Source organism: Thunnus thynnus, chromosome 7 (assembly GCF_963924715.1).
Source record: "Thunnus thynnus chromosome 7, fThuThy2.1, whole genome shotgun sequence".
Lineage (NCBI taxonomy): Eukaryota > Metazoa > Chordata > Actinopteri > Scombriformes > Scombridae > Thunnus > Thunnus thynnus.
This window is the reverse complement of record NC_089523.1, coordinates 14483627-14505509: the sequence shown is the minus strand read 5'-3', so window position 1 is coordinate 14505509 and position 21883 is coordinate 14483627. Positions and strand designations below refer to the sequence as shown.

Here is a 21883-nt window from a genome sequence, read left to right as displayed (position 1 = left end):
AGGTCACAAGTGAATGTTTCCCAGATGCATAATTACACTGTTGTCAAACTGCTGCTGTTCAGCCTTCAGCCCCAAACCAGACAGAATTTGATCTTTGGCTGAATGTGGAAACATTTCACAGTTACAGTTGAATGATTTTTTCCCTCTACAAGTGTTTTTTAAAAATGCATCGCATTGTTGAAACAATTGTCACTTTAGTCTGGTTACTCATTCAAACATCTACGGCAAGTATATGGGAGAGAGCACAATCACAGGCCAAAATAAGTAACAGTGGTTTATACATCTTACATGTTGCTGTCATTGTTAGAGAGATGATAAAAAACACATTTCTAGGTTTTCTGTCATTGTGCAAATGCTACAAGAGAGAAGACGATGGTTTTAAAAGCACAGATCCAGCTGCAGTGTCATCTAACAAAGCATTTCTAGCCTGCTCACTTCACAGTGTGCAATTCCTATTATTATTATTCAAACTCTATTAACAAGGCTATAATTGCACATCCATATACAGTACTATGAATTGTTCTGCAGTATAAATACTGTATGTGCCTCAATATGTGTGGGCTTATTTTTGGAAGCCCCTACATGGCATGAGTTTAATGAACCAGGCTGCAACTCATGATCTAAATGTGGGTCTTTGCTATATAAAAAAAAAGATAGCCCCTCTGCAGTACAGTACACATCAACTCATTGCACTTTATCTAAAGAATACAGCTCCCTCTGCTGGTCAAAGGATGCTGTTGTTCTGAGGAGTGTTGCTACAGCCAGTCCAGCTCAGATCCTTGGCCCACAGACCCTCTTTGGTGACTCGCACCTTTACCGGGTCAAATCTCCAGAACCGCTGTTCTCTGAACAGGTAGAGGCGCCCGTCTGGACGGGTCAGTGCCCCATTGGTCCCTTGTGGCACTCCGTTCCAATCTGTCAGCTTGCGGGGGTAGTAGGGCTCTTGGCGCAGAGTTTTGAGGTTGAGGACAAAGTAGCGGGAGCCCTTGAAGAGGACCATGTGACCCAGAGGGGCGTAATAGAAGGCACAGTCAGGATGGCGAGGCAGCCCCGACTCGCTGCTCTTCATGGGGAAGCCCGGGTCCAGCACGCTGCCCGTGTAGCGCCACATCCGCTTCCCTGCAAACCATCAGACAAGGAGGATTGAGTTCCCTCCAATTCCATACAATAACACTGTTATTACATTAGTCCTGCAAAAATTATTTACATTTTAACAAATCATATTTGATCATAAGTATCAAGTGCTTAATATCACAATGCTCACAGCAGGTTTCAATCAAAACACAGAAATACAATAAGTTAATCTGTTTTGAAACAGTAAAGTAAAAAAAGACAGAAAGCACTTTTATTTTAGTCTCTTATCCAAAGATGTTGAATGAAGAAGTATTTTGACTTTAAGTGTCTTGGTGAAGATTATTTGGCACGTTAGCTGTTGTTGAAATGGAACCTGCTTATGATGTATTAGAGCAAAGTGATAGTGAGTGTCTTTCACAGTTCACACACAAAGAACAAAAGTTAAGGTGGACATGATTTATGTAGCATGAAATCCTCAGCAAAGCGTCTCCATTTTACATAGACCTGTTTTGTGTTTAGCAGATAAGTGAAACTGTCAGGTTTTTGGCCCAAAGCAGGAAAGTTAGACTTAGCAAACACGTCACTAGCACAAAGGTGAAACTATTGAAATCTACAGCTGAGGCTGCAGTGCAGTAAAATCTTTAAATAGCACTTTCGCTTTTTAAAAGACACAATAGAATCTATTCTGGGTCTTTTACAGAAAGGTGAAGTTGGCCAAATGTTTAGGGAAAGTCTTAAAAAGGACGTGTTAGTCTCATTAATGAGCTCAGTGAAGCCGTACCTTTGAAGAAATACCACTTGGAGTCCAGCGGGGAGAAGGCAGCGGCCTCGATGGCCAGAGGGAGGTCAGACCAGCGCTGAATGAGAGGCAGCGGGCCGCTCACACCGCCTTCAGCTGATACTGTCCAGTACACACTGCCCCGAAACACCAGCACCGTCCCATTCTGGTCTGGATTCACACACACAGAACAGGAAAACATGAAGGTAAATACACAGTTTAGGTACCAGATTTAATAATAAGCGAGTCTGACAACCTGTTCAGGATGTTGTTTTACTTTTGCCCAAAACATGCTGGGAAAGGACCCTGAACAAGAATAAACTGAGCTTCAAAGTTCATTCCTGACCTCGGTAATAGTTGACAAAATAATCTCAACTGGAGGTCCACTTAGTACTTTTTTTCTGAAGCATTCAACGGTATTTTATAGTCGTCATCAGGAGATAAGAGTTTGTTCAGTAATCATGGTTTAGACAGATGTGGATGAAAGCTTTGGAAAAAGTTAGTAAGTAAACCTCGAGTTAAAACTACTGAAGAAGAGAATGAAACGGCTCTTTTTCTTGTTTTGCCTCATCGAGATAGTGCTGAAGAAATATTTCATATGGCTTCATCCAACAGCTTCAAAGAGATAAATAACAGGATTCATTGCTGTTTCTGCAGGATTTATCTTACATTTATTTTCTGATTTTTTTCAACATTCAACCACAGAGGATGTGGCTGAATGTTATTTTCTAACACTACTTCATTTGGATCTCACCCATAGTGATGGCATCAAAGACGCCCCGGCAGTAGAGAGGCTGGCCTGTGGTCTGATGCCCGTCGTGGATCTCTGTGAACTCCCACTCCTGCAGTGCAGCGTGCAACACTTGACCTGGAAGTCGCACAGGACGATCGCCCAGTGGCTTACCTGAGGACAAAGAAACAAAGACAGTGAATATAAAAAGGCAGCAACCAAGACCATGAAGGATGATGTGATTTCTTTGAGAAAGTTGCTGTGTTTAAATTTCTCTCGAATCATTTGGTTATACAGAGAAAACATACTGTGACCAAACAAAGCTTTGCAGACAGACAGTCTAACTTATCGTCCAAGCCAAAAGCAATTTAAGTATTTTCTAAATTGGACATCATGGGAACCAATGATCCTGGAAAGACAAACAGTGGAGAGTTCTCCTAAAACAGGACTTGGATAATGTTAACATTTAAATTGTCCTTTACAGGATGTGGCTGGGTTGATGTATACTGGTGGAAATAAACAAAGAGTGCAGATAGGGCACCCACTCAAACCTTAAACAATCTCATTGAATTTTTAGCACCCAAACAAGAGTCCGCCTATTTATGTTTGGCATGTACAGCTTCATAACACAGATCATCCTGGCATGTGAGATTAAACCAATACAAAAGGAAAAGGACAACATAGCAAATCAAAGAGTAAAAGGCGATGCTTTAGATGTGATTACAGCCATTTTGTTTGCATAGAGCTGAACAAACATTTGTGCAGGAGGAGGATAAAATCAAGACTGCAGGAAAAATAGATACACACACACACACAAACACACACACACCACAGCGGATAACACATGGATAACACTGTAGTGTGTGTCCAGTGTGTACGAATGTAGGAGCAGCTGATAAGCGCTGGATGTCTGACTCCACTCAAAACACAAAACCTTTCTCCTTACGCTGACTCATCATCTTCTACAGAAGTAAGAGCAGGAACGCTACAATGGAAAAATACTCCTTTACAAGCTATTTTACAACCTTAACTGGAGGTCCACTTAGTACCTACTTGTAAGATATGTACATGTGTAAATATCCACTACAGATATTTATACACAGTAGAATTTAAGCCTCCTGTTAAAGTCTGTGCAGAGTTGTGAGTACACTGAGAAAAGCCTCCTCCAAAAAAGCTTTAGTTTACAAGAGGACATGTAGACGATGATTATTGTGCTTTCAGACATCTATCATATAGTACAGTGTGTGTACAACATAATGTATTGTATGAAAAAATAGTTATTTTTTAGTTTGGTGTTCAGTGACTCTTCATTTGTGGGTCTGAGTCTGTACATATTATTCCTGTTAGTCATCTTAAGTGTAGCTGCTCACCATACAAACAGTACCAGTCAAAAGTTTGGACACATTAACTGTACATACATACTGTACATACATGGTCTTATAAGGCAGAAACACCACATGCGTGTTGGTTAATGTGTCATGCTCGCAGGGTTTTCATGTTTCTTGTCACACAGCAATCAGCGGAGGTCAGGACTTCTGGAGACTGACATATTCAGACTGCTCACATCTGCTTCTTATCAGATCACAATGCCAACACTGGGGAGGGTTCCCACACACACACACACACATACATATACATATATATACACACACATACACACACACACACACACACTGCCTAAAGCTCATATCTTTAAGCAGATGTAGCATTTTGACAGCGCTGGTAGTCCTGTCAGTTGCGGTTCTTGTCCATATCTGTTTCTGGAGCTTCTTGACATTTACGTGCGAGCAGCTGCAGAAATTACTGCCACAGGGTGAGAATCAGGTTGATAGAAAAACATGCTGTACTTAGTTAAATTCCTCCTGAACCCCACCCGAATCCTGGATAACTTTTTTTTTTATTTTTTATGAGGCAATAAAAAAAAGTTATCAGAGAGAAGTGTGTTGGAAAGCAAGAAAATGTTTTCACTTCCAAATACAAGCAGTTTCAGCTTATAATGCAGGTCAATGCAAACTAAAGACTAATCATCTGTTCTAATTGCTGCTCATTAGTGGCAATTAATCTAATAGTAGTATAGTAAAGTGGCATCAAGTTACTGAGTGTAACTGTGCTGAAAATGAAAACGTGTGTCTGAGAGGAGGTTTGGCTGAGGCAGCAGGGTGGTCAGTAGCTTTTTTTTTTTTAATCCAGAGTGAATCGGGCAGACCCTGAAGAGAAAAGGAAGGCAAATACCATTTTAGGAAACCGAAGCCAGAATATTTCCAGAGGCAGAGCAGATGGGATTCCTCAAGATATTAAACAGAGGAAAAAGGCAGCTGGACGCAGCCTGACTGCAAGCGTCTGTTGAGCTGAATCTCAAATTCAGAGCTGAATTATTCAAGTGACCATCCTGCAGCCATGCAAACATTCCTGCACAACTATGGCCGACTACGGCCCTTTGCAGCCATTTTACTCCAGTGTTAAGGGCTAAAAGCAATGAAGTTACTTCCTTCACTTGCAGATTGAGAGCATCAAACCATCAGAGAGGAGGGTCGAGTTGAAGTAGCTAGTTTTGGTGCAAACAAGTGAAATCGGTTTCTCAGCATCAGAGAAAAACATGAGCAATAGAAGAACTGTGCAGAGCAGCACATTACACACACACACACGCCGGGAGGGACAACACGCTCACAGTAAACAGAAACTAATATTTGTACTACTCAAAGAGATACAGTATGTAATGCTCCCACACGCTGCAACAACACCAGTAATCTATCACAACAGAGCCGACAGCACTCGCAGGTAAACACTGTGTGTGCAGCTCTGAGAGGATAGATAATAATTTACAAAACAGGCCACTGGGTAAAAAACCAGCCGTCCTGTCAGTGATGAAATCACTCAGTCTGTGTGTGTATGTGTGTCTTTAGGGCAGAGAGTTGTTTTGTCGTCCACACCACCTCTGCTGTTCTCAGTCTAAAACCTTCTTCTCCCAGCAGTTCAGAGGCCACAGAAGTGAAACTGATAGATTCATCTCTTTCTGCTTTCTTTCTTTTTAAGACACATTAAACTGAAAATCAAAGAGAGTTTCTTTTATTATTTGTGATCTGATGTTTTTCCATGTCTGCCAAGAATACAATAAAACATTTTCTGTTCTGTCTGATTTGTAAATCAAGCTTTTCAGTAATCTCTTTCACAAAGACTGCAGCCAGCTTTTAATCACATTCATAGTTTTGAGCTTTATTTTCCAAGAACACTGGAAGTTTGAATGTGTGTAGACGAACTGCTGGGAAATTAACAATTTGTCTATATGAGCTTTTTGAGTGTCACGCAACTAATCAAATTCTCATTTCTTTCATAGATTTTTAATATCTGTAGGAGAGGTTTCTCCAGTCTACGCCTTCTTGTTCTGTGTTTGCAGCTGGTGGCCTTCAGGGCTGCCTCTCTGGCCTTTTCACAGCTCAGTGCCATGACTCACAATTTAATGGGCAACAGAGCAGAAATGACTCCACTTATGCGTTTCCTCAAAGACAGTCTGGTTTCATACCAAGTCAGAAATTCATCTAATAAGTTCTGCGTATTTCAGTAATAGTTCTTTCTAAAAAATGCAACTTTACTGCACCGTCCTGAGGCCAGACAGTGAGACATTTGTCATCTTACCACTAAAAGTGCTTTCGTTCCACCCCGACAGACTTTTAACCTGAGAAAAAGTGGTAAAAATATCTGTGTGTGTCCAGTGAAGGTGTTAAGTTTAACACTCCTCCTGACCTCAGGACCACACACTTTCCATTGAACAAAGAAAACATTTCCCTCCAGTTAAGCCTCATTTGGAAATGTTTGGATGTAGACAAGAATTAAAAAGTAAAACAGATAATATTAGTTTGTGTCAATCAACCAGAGGTGTGAGTGTTACATCATCTCACCATACAGCTGTTGCACGGCGATGATGTCGTCCCAGCTCAGTACCAGGCTGCGGCCCAGTTTCCTGTAGTACGGCGACATGAGAGCGTGACGGACGGGGGAGTGCTCCAGTCCCAGAGTGTGTCCGATCTCATGGGCGGTCACCATGAACAGGTTGTGTCCCTTGTGTCCGTTCAGCGTCCACCTCTCCGCCATGTCGAAGTGGGCTTCCCCGCGGCGAGGCAGGAAGGCGTGAGCCAGAGTTCCTCCTGAAGGTCAGAGAGGAAGGGACACGGTTTGACAAGTGTTGCACCATATATATCAGAGCCTAGTTATGATCTAGATATAGTTATGGCTTGATTCAGACTCATGTGTTCAGTTATACGTGCAACCAGCTGCACCCTTTAAAGTTCAGCTCTGTTAGTTCATCATCAAACACTGATAGGTTTCCTCCATGTGTGGCACTAATATAATGTTTCCATATCATGTAAACTGTTGTTATTGTGGAATTAGGGCTAGCGCAGAGTGTGTCATCAGACCTTAATCTGGCTTATTCACAATAATCAGGTTCTTGTGTACACATAAACAGCAGAACTTGTTAAGCTTTGTTTATTCAGGAAGTGTTGGTGGGACCAAGATTGCAAGAGAGGCCTGAGAACAAATTACATACACACAAGATCACAACTGAGACCAGCCACACACAAAACAACCATCACACACACAATATTTGAAGCTAATTTGTTGTGGTTATTAGCTTTGACTGCAACTGTGTGGTTGTCCTTGACCTGGTCCGTCAAAGGCGTTGCTGGCCCCGTCGTTGTGGTCTCCCTCGTAAAAGGCCAGCCGGATGTCTGCGGGTCCTTCAGGGGCCTCCTGGAAGACCAGGCCTGACACGTTGCTCCACAGCTGAAAGGCAGCACGCACAGCCAGCCGCACCGAGCCAGGAGACAGGTGGCGTGGCCAGTTCACGATCTGGTAGGTCAGATGACGCTTGTACCACTTCTCAGCTGAAGAGCAGCCCACACACACAGACAGTCAGAGACAGGAACAGAGATATGAGATGTGCAGGTATGAAGCTCATAGTCTCAATCAGAGACGTACACTGAGTGCAAAGCTAGATAAGCTGAAATCACCAGATAATCAAAAGAAAAATCCTGCCAACGTTCCTGTGAGCAAGAAAATAGGCAAGAAAACTTAAGAAATCCAGTAACCAGAGTTGAGTATTTGGATGGCATGAGGTATTTTCTTCTCTGCTAGAAAGATAGATACTGTAATGTTGAATTAATTAAAGTATGACCTCTTTTTCTCTTAATATTTTCAAAGTGAACTGAAATCCCACACCTGAATGTAGGTCATTTTACATTTAGATCAAATTGTTTCTCGTACCACCACAACTTATAAAAGCGAGTTGATGTTGGCTGGTGCTGAAAAACTTAAATGGGTCATGGATGAAAGCAGGACTGTAGGCGGAAGCCCATCCAAAAAATGTGGCATTTAGTGATAAAAACGTGAATAAACAAATGCAAGACACAAGGGAATAGTTCAACAAAACCAACTTAAAATTAAAGAAGAGGACAAATTTTACAGCTAAAACCTCCTAAAATCTCCTGCTGCTATACACCATTAACTGGTCTTCTACCATCTGCTCTGGTGAGCTCGACCGTTACAAAGTTTAAAAAAAAAAAATACACAGAAAGAAACAAAACATTAATTTAAGCTTCCTCTGTTACTGCTGACAATCACAGTTTATCTCTGGACAAACAAACATATCCGTGAATCTTCCAGCTTTACCAGAATGTCATTTACTGCAGAACAGTTTTTACCTTCATCCTACAACTCAGTGCTGCTAAGTCACTAATGATGCACACCTGGTTTCACTATCACTGATACAGGAGATGATCTGCACCAACATCACAAAAAAATCTCTTTTTAATGGATCACAACCCTGTGGAACACAAAATAAAATAACTTATTAAGTGAGACACTGGACTGAAATTAAGGAAATCAATCTTCAGTCTTCTAGTCAAAAGGGAGGGAAGCAGCCTTTTAACGTTTTTATTACTGAGATCACAACTCAATAAAAGTACAAATACAGTGTGACCATGCAGTTTGTTTTAGAGCCTAAATGATTAGTCCATCATCAGAAATTAGTCAGCAGCTATTTTAATAATCAATTAATGGTTCATGTCATTTTTCAAAAACTTTTTATTTATATTCAATCACTTTACATTAAACAAAAACACAACAAAACTACATTAATAACAAAAGTAGTAAATAAGACGCACTAATCTTTCTTTCCTTTTTTGAACCTTTGACCTTTTCTCACTGACGCATCCTTTCTCTTGTATGCGGTCCATTTTCCTCAGTGTCATTCATGGGTCACTGTCCAGTCCTCAGTTCATGGGTCAGTTTTATTGTTCCAGTCATTTTTCAAGCAAAAAAGCCAAACATTACCCAGTTTTGGCTATTTTGTGCTTTTCTTTGTCTTAAGTTAGTTTTGTTTGTCTTTAGTTTTGGACTGTTGTTTGGACAAAACCAGCTATATAAATATGTCCTCTTGGGCTTTCAGAAATGATACATACAGACCCAAGAAATGAATCGAGAAAATAATCCGCAGATTAGTCAATAATGAAAATAATCCCTGGTTGCAACAATTATTTGTTTTAGTCTTTTTTCCTTCTGTTGGTTTTGTCAGTTGACGTCTACAGTGGTGTCATCATTTGTTTAACACTAGTAGAAGTATGTTGAAAAGATCTCCACAAACAGTGGTTATGTATTTACATCTTGCGTATCCTGTATTATAAATTCGGATGCCAGATAGCCTATGTTTAACAGTGATGTTTAAGAGTCGAGCCTCTCCACATCTAACAGGCCAAAATGATACGTTAAGTGTGTTAGCTCACAGCTGGGTAAACTATCAAGCACTATGAGCACACGCTTGACTAAACAATTTACTTCAACACACGTCTGTGGTTTCCCAGCTAAGACGTAATTGCAAATGTCACAAACATCTCACATTTGTTCAGGGATAGAGGGAAGGTGAGGGAAGGGGGATACATTTAGGTGTTCTTTAATTTACAAGGCTCTAATCTCTTCATATATACAGTATGTAGGATTACACAGTGTGGCAATCTGGAGACAAAGCAAACACACGTATGCTCTCAGCCATGCAGCACACATCCACGACAAGCAGACAGAGAGGCTGCCTCAAACGCAGGAAACAATCATTAGATAATATGAACCTTTAGGGAGAGGCAGCTGGAGAGGCTGGCCGCTCACTCTGACTGTACAGAGTAGATGTGGAGAAGTGGACCAGGCTGGGAAAGAGTCGGTGAACACAAGATAAGAAGTTGTGTAGACTTCGAGAAAATGTTTACTTTGAAAACTTAACATTTCTTGACTCAAGGCTGATCTGAGAACAAAATTTGAATCTTAAATCTTTAAGATTTTGACTCTTTCTGACACAGACAGACAAGTAAAAGCTCCTTTGCAGTGGTGAATTAGGACATTGTACTTCATAGTGATTCATAAAAGAGTCAGAGACAGAATGACTGCTAGATTCAAACTCATTTGAAGCAGAGTGAGCAGTAGGTTCAGCACTTTAGATGACTTCACCGGATTTACACGTACTTTCATGTTTGAGGCTTAACCAAAAACGTGGAAAGATAACACACCTGCAGTTGTCAAAATATTTAAAAATGAAGTGGATGTATGTGTTTGCCCCGACGTTGAGGCCGAATGTGAGTGGGAGGTCTGCACACATGCCTGCATTACACATGTTTGCCCAGTCATTAAACCCTGCACAGGGTATGTGGACGTGTTTGTGTTTCAAATTATTTTGATGCCATTTGTACCCGCTTAAATAATATACAGCATGAGAGAGAGAGAGAGTCATGTAAAAGATGGGGGCGATAAACAAAGTGTATGCACTACATACTGTGAATTGCAGAGAGACCTCAATAGCACCCTAGAGACATGAAAATATCTGGAAATCTGGAGCCATTAACGACATGGGTTTGGCAATGACAACAGTGTGTGAGTAAACACACAAACAGAATTTGTGCTTCAGCTGCAACTCAACAGTCTACAAGTGTAAAGTTTAAGGTTGTGTAAACAGTTCACATAAATATTAGGCAGAAAGAGTGGAAGCACTGCATATATCAAGAAAGATACAAGAAAGTAACTATTTAACCTCAGGAGTGATGTCACTGTCATTACAACCTGTTTTCCTTTATGAGTCTGATTTTTGCACATGATTTAATACTTCATAGAGTGGAGTCTCCCTGACTTTCCCAACCAAGCTTGATTTTTCTTTCCCAGATGAACTATATGCATCAGAGCTGTAACCACATGACCAGTATTCTCCATTAGAGCTCAGGCGCCTTCTCTCCATCCCAGACCGCCACAGAGTAAGAGGTCCCCGAGGACGGCAGAGAAGCCAGGAAGTCAGATACACAAGACATTCCTCGACTTCCCTCATGGAAGCAATTAACATGATAATTAACATCCACAGCAGCAGTGTAGGGAGGCTAGATTATCACAGACATTAGGAAGTGACTGAGATCATCTGATAGACAGAGTTATTGTTTGCGGAGGTGCAGAGAGATTTTGTTTGTTGCTGGTGTCGAACAGGCTGTTTGACACACACACACACAGATGGCTCTGGTGTGTGTGTGTCAGTCAGATGTGAAGGTACAATTCACAAAGAGGAAAGTGAGGAGAGAAATACAGGCAGTTAGTGTGAGCAACAAGGAAATACTTTCATTATCAATACTCTGTCAATTATTTTCTTGATTAACCGTTGGTCTGAATTAATAATATTGTAAAATAATATTGACCAAGACTGAGAATTTACAGCTATTAGTACAGTCAAAGCTAAATACTACCAACAACAGCGGCTGGTTACCATGTTAACTATCTTAGTTTAGCTGGTTAGGATGCTAAGATTTGCTAAATAGCACTAAAAAAATATTGGACAAATTGAATTTATGACCTAATGGTGTTGCTTAATGAAAAGTTTAAGGATGATGACAGTTATTAGACTTCATCCTGAAGGAAACATGGATGTGTGCACTAAATTTCATGACAATCCATCCAATAGTTGTTTACACATTTCACTAAAAAACCAAAACTGTCGATCTCATGGTAGTCCTGGAGGAGTCAGGTATCACCAAAGTCAGTGGGATTCATCCTTTGGGAACTACTCGTGTAGCAGTTCATACAGTAGATATGATATGAGATACTTCAGTCCAGGCACAGTGGTGAACCGACATTGTCATCCATAGAGTCATGCCACCAGCGTAGACAAGAATGCTCATCAAGAGCCAAAAATGACATATTCATGTGGCTTGTTTTGTCTCAGCCAACAGACCAAAACCAAAAAAGTTTCCATTTAAAATGCCATGAAACAGAGAAAGGCAGCAAGTCATCACACTGGAGAAGCTGTAAGGAATTTTAGGCATTGATTATCAAAATAGTTGCAAATTAATTTTCTGTCGATCATCTAATCGATTAATCGAGAAATTGTTGCAGCTCTAGTAAGCAAATCCATGAACTCCGATCTATTGAAATAGTGTCAAAATACAATAAGAGATATGTTATTAAAAAAATGGCAACTAAGTGGTTAACAGTGTTCAGTGCCGAGCACAGATCCATAAGTGCACACCTCTGAAAAATATATACACACACACACACACACACACACACACACACACACACACACACACACACACACACACACACACACACACACACACACACCTCACATCGCTCTTATAGCACTTATCTTGGACAAGGGTGGTGGAATGCCAGCTCTGTAAATATCAGTGGGAACGACATTCAGATTCCACCACACGTCAAGGTCAAACTCAAGAGGCAGCGATGTTCACACAAAATAAAATGACATCACGCCACTGCTGTGAGTAAATAACATCTGTCTCATCTGCGTTCTGCCAGAGCCTGCAGGCAAGTGTCATGTTTATCTTTAGGTATCTAACTGTAACTGCAGGGAAAAAAAGACCACTAATAGATGAACAGTCCAGCATGAGAAGAGTACATCAGCTCGGAAATTCATTGGTCGAGTCACAATACCTAAAACATCGATACTACTGACACTCAGTCTTGTGTGTGTGTTGATACTAGCATCAATAGGATCCATCTCACAGTATCTCACATTCCGGGCACCTTAACAGTCATCTTCTTTCCTTCTCTGTTGTGGTTGTGTGCATGCACCCAGCCATCGCCTCATTAGTTCAGAGAGTTCACACAATAAACATTTGTTATTTACCATTAAATACTCTTTCTCCGCTTTCTGGCATTTTAAACGATCTGAATCTATTAGACCAAATGTACCAAACATAAAACTCTTCCTGTAAGCGTTGTTCAATCAACACGCAGAAACATATCTGCTGCTTCTGTAAGCAAAGCAAACTAATGTTTGAGTACAGGGCGGTGGTTACACAGCTACACACTCACACCTAAAGTTATTACATTGCTAAACTACATCAGTGGATGTATGAAGCCAGTTTTGAAAGAGGTTTGACCTGAGGGTGTAAAAGTATCTGCCATTAACGCATCTCTTTGTGTAATTCTACTGCCGCCTGTCACATGAGTCATGTCTGGGACCAAAATAATGGCCGAGAGTTGTTTTCTTACACGAGAACAGGCTGTAATCCAGCCAAACAGTCAGTCATTCAACAAGATATCCAGTCATTCAGGCGGTGCGATATCTGGCCATTGAGATAGCCAGCAAGCTCGGCAAACAACGTAATCCAGTCAGTCAGTTGTGGATGTGTTTACCAGATGGAACATGTCAGGTACCGACATGAAGAGGCAGCGGCAAACATCAGCCACCGCTGCATTCCCTGAACATTAGCCAACCTTTTCAGTGACAGGCAGGAATGCAGAGGCTTCACACATCATGAGGCTGGAGGCACAAGTAAAGAGAGAGAGAGAGAGAGAGAGAGAGAGAGAGAGAGAGAGAGCAGAAAACATCACTCTTCTCCTGCTGCTGTCACCACACTGCTGCTGCTGTCCATTCACAAAGGAGATGTGAGGAGAATGACAGCAGAAAAGAGTGACAACGAGAACAGAGGACATGAAAACAAAGGTCTAAAAGACACACATACATACCTGTTATTCTATAGCAGGGTGCACACAGAACCAAAAGTATTACCTCCTTCGTGGAAGCAGTAATCTGATCAAAAATTATATTTAAGTCCTCCTTCATTGAAAAATTCTACTTGTTCTTTCATCTTTGGATGTCTGAGCTTCAATGTGCAGAATTATGTTTGTGCAGAGTTTGAGACTAGAAGACAGTTTTCTTATTTATCTGCTGAAAGTGGAAAGTTTCTCAGCGAAAATCTGAGTTTAAACGTGTGTACACATATGAGCGGGATTTGTGACATCACAACCAGTTTGGGAGCCAGTCCTGGTCCAGTAGGCAACTTTCTCAAATGTTACATGGAAACTTGAAGCCTCCAGTTCACAAAACACTCAGAAATTGGAGACATCTTGTGTCAAGAAGTTAAACTCTGAAATGAAAAATATTTGCATATTTGTAGATTCTGCATTTTTCAATGAGGGAGGAGGAGAAAAATGATATTTTAAGGGAATGACTTGGTGCTCAATTACTTCATGGAGTCTGCAAGAAATTTGGCAATTTAGCAGTTTAGTTCCACTCTTAACCACCGTTAAACACTTTAAATCCGGCAGTCTTTAGCCGGTTCAAATTGCAGTGATCTGCTCATCAATGAACGCTTTCAGAAAATTAGGATAATATCCTAAAGGACTCTCCATAATTTTCTGCAGGAATTTAAGGGAACAATCAAGCTACACAAAGTGGCTCACTGGTTGAAACTAAAAGCATCTGCTGGATTTGTGCCTGGAAATCAGAACTGGAGCTCAGCATATACAGTGTTGCTATTGTTTGAGAAAGCCCTCACACACCCAAATGTCATTATTTTATAAAACAAGAAAAACAACATTGTTTATGGCTAAATAAGCAAGCGTTTTTCAAACCATGCAGCACATTACTTTTGACTTAAGGTTAATCAGACTTCCCAACTCACAGAGGAGAGTGTATTCCCTCAATTAAAGTTAAAAAAAAAAAAAACACATTTTCACCCTGTAAAGACAATGCACAGGAATCACAGACGTGTATAATTGCAGTTAAGAGCAGGAATCATCCGGGGTGACGTGTGCAACATCAGACACTCCACCAGCTTTAATTACAACCTTCAACTCTATTTAGTGCTTTAGTTTACGAAGGGAGACCCTCCCAGTTAAGTGTTGGCTTATTATGACCACTCCTCCACAGGACACACAAAACCTCCACATGCAAGATCAGGAATGATATTACAGCTTCAAGATGTCTGTCAGGTCACACAAACATGGTGACCTCATACATAAACACACGCACATGCAATACCTGAAGATCGCTTCCTGCGGCGCTGTGCTCGCCCTGCTGTACTGACACTGCCTCCGGTGAAGATGGTGTTGACCCTCTGAGCCCAGATCTGCTGGCTGCCCTCATCTGACACCCCACAGCGGGGCTCTGCCATCTGCCTCAGGGTGGCGCTGTCAAGTTCACCGGTGACAGGAAGACGGGACAGCCACTGGAACTCCCTACAAAGACCGGAAATGTTTGCATGACGCTCTTCCTGAACAAGCATTTGGCCTTTCGATCATGGCAATTATACAGCATGTGAATCAACAGAGGTATAAATAATCCAACTTCCTCCCTGCCCAGACTGAGATTCCTGATTATGGAATCCATCTGTGTTTCTGAGGAACTTGTGGAGTCATAACTCTGGAGATTCAATATGTCCATATTTGGGATGTGCAGAGAGCCCAGTATTTATATTTGTATCTGTATTTGTTGAGGCAGCAAAATTATTTGCACTTGCATTTGAATAAAAGTGGAAAGAGGCTTAAAAATCTTGATTTTGTTTTCATTACGCTTTTAATTTTAGAAAATTAAAGTATTACAATAAGTGTTCATGAATAAACTACCTTATGAAGGAGATCCCCACACCTGCTCTTGAACTGGAGTGTCCCAGACAATAGACGACTGCGCTGACCACTGAGCTAAAGCTTTATGTTGTGTTCACACCAAACAACGAAGCAAATTTTCGCCTCACGTTACTCGCGCCGGTTTTGCCATTTGTGCTTATTCTCCCCATACAGCCAATGATGTTACTGAAGCTCAGCCTGCCTGCCATCTCAGTCCTCCTGCTAACAACATTCATACAGACACTTATCTGTAAACACTGAGAAATACATCAAAAACATCAACTCTTCTCTATTCGTTTTGCTTTGATAAATTGCATTAACTCACAAAACTCCCCCAAAAAATCTGTTTATTTACTGCACTTCCCAGACGACAACTACAGACCTTAAAGTGGCATGAACCCAATAAACTTAGATTTTGCTATGATTTAATTGCAATAAACGAATCAAAAGGATGTCACAATTACTACTAAGGATGCACGATATTATCGGCACATCATCGGTATCAGCCATATATGCCGATTATGAGAGGCCGATGTGTTGCCATCTCCTCCGCCGCCTAACTGTGCTTCCCTCCACAGTCTGTTTCACCCTGATGGTCCCGGTGCTTCCTCTGCAGGCTCCACTTCACTCAAGCTGCCCGTCAGACCCACTGCTTCTTCCCACTTTAATTTGAACAACAAACCGGGGCTCAGTGTTCTGGTTGGATCAACATGCAGAACCGGGGCTAACGTTAGCTGGGAGGCTAGCAGAGGCTAGCTGGCTGTGCTTCCCTCCGGTCACGCAGCGGCTAACGCTCCGCTAGCCGCAGTTTCGTCAGGGTGAAACAGTCCGTCGAGGAGCTGCTAAATTCGGCTTCACAGATAGGAAACACCTCGGCTGACAGGATGTACCACTCTGTTTGGGGGAGGGAGGGGGGTCTTTTTGGTTTATAACGGCAGTTGGCAACCAGTTCACAAGATGACAAGCAAACAACTTTTAAAATGCTTATTTTCTGAGTGGAGTTTGGATCGATCAGAGCTACGCTTTGTCAATATTGTAGCTGACCCATCATCTGTTAGGTCAGTGTCTGTCCACATGGCCTGCAAGGTTGTGGCCAGGGACCCTGACAACCATGTCCTTTTTTCCCGATTTGGGTTGCAAGACATTGTGGTTCTCAGAGGCACATTATTTTCCACATTGGGGATGCATGAGGCCACAAACTTCCAGACAAATCTTGACCACACTGGGCTGGATGTCAGTTATGACTTGATGGGTGTCCTTGGAAAAGAAGGCAAGGACACATTTGTCCAGCTGTATGTGGACTCCCCACATGCATACGTTCAGATGCCATTCAAGCACCCTGTGAATGGTGCAATTGTTACATGTGGGTTGTCACACTCCTAATATCAAAGTTCCCTCCTTTCAAGGGCCATCAGCTACTTGAATCACATGAGGGACCTGCAGTACAGACTTGTCTGTCAAATGGGATGCCACATTGAGCAGGTCGTGAGGTTTGAAGATAGAAATCCCAAGGTTAATTGACCCTTCGGCCCACTTTGACTTCAAGTCACTACACTTTCTCATTGCAGAGTGTCCTATCTTTGTGCCATTCAAGGACACAGTTTCTGGTGAGGGTCTGCTCCCAGTTCTCCGCAAGGTGATAGGGTACCTGACTGACACTCTCAGACAGGAGAACTACACCAGTGAAGGAGTGGCAAGGTTTGATGCCAGTTGGAAGGCATTCCAGTGTGAATTAGCACTGGAAGAGCTGTTCGATGGCTGGCCTCTGTCACCACTGGACTTTCAGCTCAGTGCGAGCCTGGGCACAAACACAGTGAGTGACAAAAGTTTGACCAATCACAGGGGGTTCCTGGGCCTAGCACCTCACTCAAATGCCACTTCTGAGGAAACAACTCCCCCACTCCATCATTGGACATGAGATACGCTTCAGAAGATGCGCAAAGAGTGTATTTTCCCTCTGTCAGGTCCTTGATGCAGCACCATCAGTGACTGGTGCGGCTCTCATCAGAGTGCTGCTAGATCCTTACAAAAGAAACACAGAGCTACCCCTCTCAAGTGTCTGTGGTGATTTCCCACCAGGTAGACTCATCGTTGCATTGTCCCTGGAGGACTTTTGTAAAGATCTGGCTACCAAGGACAGCTTTCCTGCGCCAAACACATTTGCAAGGGCTCTCATCCTGGTGCAGAGAGCTGGAAAAGATGTGGAGTCTTATCTGTTGCAAGGCTTTGTGGAGAACAAGGTTTCTTTTTTCCCAGCTATAAAGTTCAGGGACGTCAGGGGCACCAAGAAGGTGTGGTGGAATGGAAAGGACTTTGTCCAGGTCCACCTAGGGGACCAACAACCTTCTCCTCTTACCAAAGTGGCAGCCATGACCCTGCAGGCCTGCATGGAAATCGAAAGGTGTTCCCTTGCCTTCTCCAGGACCCTGGAGAAATACAGGGACCATGGAATGCCATGGATGGAGAAGGTCCTCTCTCGACTGCCAATAGGACATCGTGGGGACATACTTTTGCAAGTGGTGACCTTTGTCAGCTGTGTTGGCTTAATCATGAATGGTGATTTTGTGGACTACAACCACCTCAGGAATCTGCTAACACACATGAACCATGTCATGTCGCAGGCACAGCTGCAGAAGCTCCAGATCCTTTCCAGGTTCAACCTGCCAAGAGTCTACAGTGTCCTGATCTAGAAGATCCTGCGCCAAAGTGGCACAGACCACCAGCACCTCACAAGCCAGAGGAAGAAACCGTCCAGCCTGAGGAGGATGTGCAGGCTGTTGAGGAACAAGATGGCATCAGGCCAATGGTGCAGTCTCCTGCCATGTGCCTGCCTGCAAACAGCTCCAAACACTGGACAGTGTTGGAGGAATCACTCATAAACCTGGACCCTCTGGTGAAGCTGGACCAGGCCTACAAGCTCTATGTTTGCAGCTGCAGGGAGTACAAAATTCTAGCAAGGACACGCCACTCCTTCCAGCTAAGGAGATTGAAGATGATTACTCATCGCCTCATTGCATACAGACCTCTACCTATTTATACACCCATAACACAGAGACAGCACAGCATGTGATGTGTAGGGAAGAACTTCAAAGGCGATTCTTGCTTTGTACTTTTCATTTATTGCCTGTTTTTTACAACCTAACTTTGTGGAAAGGAGAAGGGGAACAACAGGTCATGGAGAGTCCTTTGTAAGCACTTTGCGTGTGTCAGTAGCTCAGCTTTATCTCTGGCGAACACCCCCAACTCTGGGAGTGATGTCCAAATTAGGAAATGTGCATCATGTAGCAGGTAGATGTGACTCCCCTCGTTGAGACCTGCTGACAGACGTAACAGTGGAGCAGAGGAGAGAGACTGAGATAGCAATGTAACTGACCTGTGCACTGGTATTTGACGTTTTTTTTTTTCTTCCTTAAAACAAATAATCCTTAAAATATTTTTTGAACCAAATATTTGTAAAAAAGAAACTTGCCAAATACAACCATTTATAATTTCAATTTTGAGGATAAAAGCTTAAAACATTTTGAGGATAATAACAAGTAAATTGCAACTTTTACTTACTTTATTTATTTACCAGTGACAGCAGATATTTAATTGGCATCAGTGTGATTCAAAGTTGTCAGATTTAGCAGTTTCAACTGCTGCGCATGAGCTTGTCAAACGTACACAGTGTACTACCCAACCATCAGCCCAAGCTCTCGGTACAGGCAGAGCTTTTCAATCAGTTTCCATTGAAGTACATTCAGTAATACAGGCCAGAGGGCGAGGTTCTTGAAATTCCTGGATGGTTCAGAGAGGGTTCAGGAGAGGTCTCCCGGTGCAGAGGTGAGGGTGTGTTTTACTGTCCTGCACTGACGTTCAGCCCTGGGGCTCGTCCCACACCGAGCTCACCCTTCCCCCCGATGAACCTAACCAGCTAGCTCTCATCAGCAAGGTGTAGAGATAAACAAATGCGTCATATTACGTTCATTTTAAGACTTTTAGTGGTCCATTGTGATTTTTACAATATATGAATAACAGCTGTTTCACCTACCGGATGGCTGACTGCATCTCAACTGCATTGTGGATGTGGTTGTCCTCATGAAGGTAGCCGTACTTTTCCAGAAAAACCTGCAAGTGTTATAATATCTGTTAATACTGCATCAGAAAGACTTCCCCAAGAAACATAAAGCTGATAGAAAACTCCAGAACAAAACTATTTTCTGGTCATTACTGCATACAGGTGCCCTTTTATAATATTTTAAAGTTTGTAAAGTGACATTTAGGAACTCTGATCACAGCTGTTGATTTTATAGATCTCACAATGCTTCTCGTAAGAACACACTCTGGTAAAACCCCAGAGAGGCATACCTTCCTGTGAGGAAAAAACACATCATAAATGTACAAATATAATTTTCCATTTGTACTGTATCTGCTTTAGGCTGCCAAAGAGGATGTACAGAGCTGGACCACCCATAAGAAAAAGAAACCACTGGAGTGTCCCTAAATTTATAGCTATTATTTAGCAAGAATTTCATGTAAGCATGCCAGCAGAGAATAGTTCAGACATTTCACGCCTATAAAATACAGTAAAGAGGAAAAAAAGAACCAACAGGGAACATGACAACAGATGGTGATGCATACTGGTTTGAGAAAAGCTATGCTGGTAGTTTAATATCATGATCTTTCTATCACAGCCCTTCGTGTCTATCTAGCAGGTTTCGTGTTCAGACAACAGCGGGCGCAGCTATGATTACAGATGTGGTGAAAGTGGGTTGGAAATTAAAATTGAAGCGATGACAGATGTGCTCCGCCAAACAGGAATGTGCAACAAAAATGTCCCTTTATAAACACATAAAGAAACGCCGGAGGGTATTGTTTTATGTAAGAGCAAAAGTAATGTTGGGGAAACACATGTAATAATGTTATATGTTCTTACAGCTTTAATGTGAACTGTGTATGTATGTATATGTATGTGTGTGTGTGTCTATGGATGGCCAGAAAAGACAGCTGTCAAATTAAACTAGAGCAGTCCTAAACCATAGTGGGACAATTAAATTGTAACATCCAAAATTCCCTGAGACACAAATAGCTCTATTTTTTTTTTTTAAATGGGCTTGGTCTCCTTGTATGTTATATATGCAGCTATATGACTAACATGGTCTAAACACTGTATGGAAGTACAAGAGCCTTAAAGAAAATTTCTCTAATATCACAACAATAGCTTTGGTATATTTCTCTTTTAAATGGGTTCAATGTCCTTTTTGAACCTTTGTATTTTATTGAAATTGCCATAATTTCATTTTTTGTCCCACTGAGCCCCCTGTTGCATGTATAGAAATTATAATTATTGCAACCAATCAACCATGTTTTCCTTTAAATGTTTCTTTTCTTCTAGCCTTGTTAAAATGCAAAATTGTACAAGTATTGAAGTGGTAACCCATTTCTTTTGACATAAACTGAGCTTGCACATTTGAAGACAGTGACAAAACACAGAAATAACAAATGAGGAAATATGTCATGTTTTATGTTATATGGGCTATGCAAGAAAAATATATATTCCTTTTATTTGTCAGGAGTCATTCACAGACAAAGAAATGTATAGTATCTCACTTAGTGACCTGGCTTATGTTTGACGTCAATTAGACCCCAGACAAGTCTCCAATAAAAGAAGTCCAAATTGGCTTATTCTGGGTTTAGGAGCCGTAATGCTGCATAGAAAGTGCATCAAAACCAATTAGATGTAAAGCATATAAACATCCACTGTACTCAACCATTTTTTTACAGGTGAGATCTCAAACTTAATGTGACCTTTTCTGATGAGACGTTCAGAAACATGTTTATAAGCATCATTCATCAAACCAGCAAAGTTGTGAAGCATCAAGCAGTCTCCAAGATCTCAAACAGGACATTTGGGTTACTTTTTTCTCATCAAACACTGTTCACCTTTTACATCCTCTGGTGGCTCCAACTAGTTTGTGTAGTTAGGCTACTTTAAATTCAGTTATTGATAATTGTTACTAAATAACTTTTATTATCATCTACCTGCTAAAAAACTAAGTCTAAAACGACTTTCTTTTCACCTCAGGATCCAGGAGCAGCGGAGATCCTCCGGCAGTCTGAGCGCTGATCAGGGCGCTCACAGTCAGGATCCACGCTGCCCTCATGTCCCGTCCTGCTCCACTGACAGGCTCCGGAGGTCGGCGGCTCATTGCGGGACAACCACACTATCACCACACCGCGCATTTCCTCTCAGCTCCTGATATGTTTTCCATTGCTGTTTTTTCCTGCGCTGTCAGTGACTAAGAGCATGCTGCTGCTCGCCTAACATCTCCATCCCTGCGAGGACTGACGGAGCCAGTTTAAGCAGACAGTGTTGGAGGGGAGGAGGGCCAGCACCGCCCCTCTGTGTCCGCCTGCCGGCACGACAGCTGAGGGCA

The 21883-nt window shown here is 42.0% G+C and overlaps 1 protein-coding gene across 1 annotated transcript; it reads right to left on the bottom strand.

The window, feature by feature from the left end:
* Positions 1-261: 261 nt before the first annotated feature.
* mmp28 (matrix metallopeptidase 28) lies at positions 262-21787 on the bottom strand. The gene is given in 9 exon segments (XM_067594516.1): positions 262-1119; positions 1856-2023; positions 2607-2756; positions 6479-6724; positions 7241-7462; positions 14884-15080; positions 19498-19574; positions 21527-21637; positions 21639-21787. Coding segments are annotated over 9 exon segments (1617 nt in total). The 5' UTR covers positions 21690-21787; the 3' UTR covers positions 262-724.
* Positions 21788-21883: the final 96 nt, after the last annotated feature.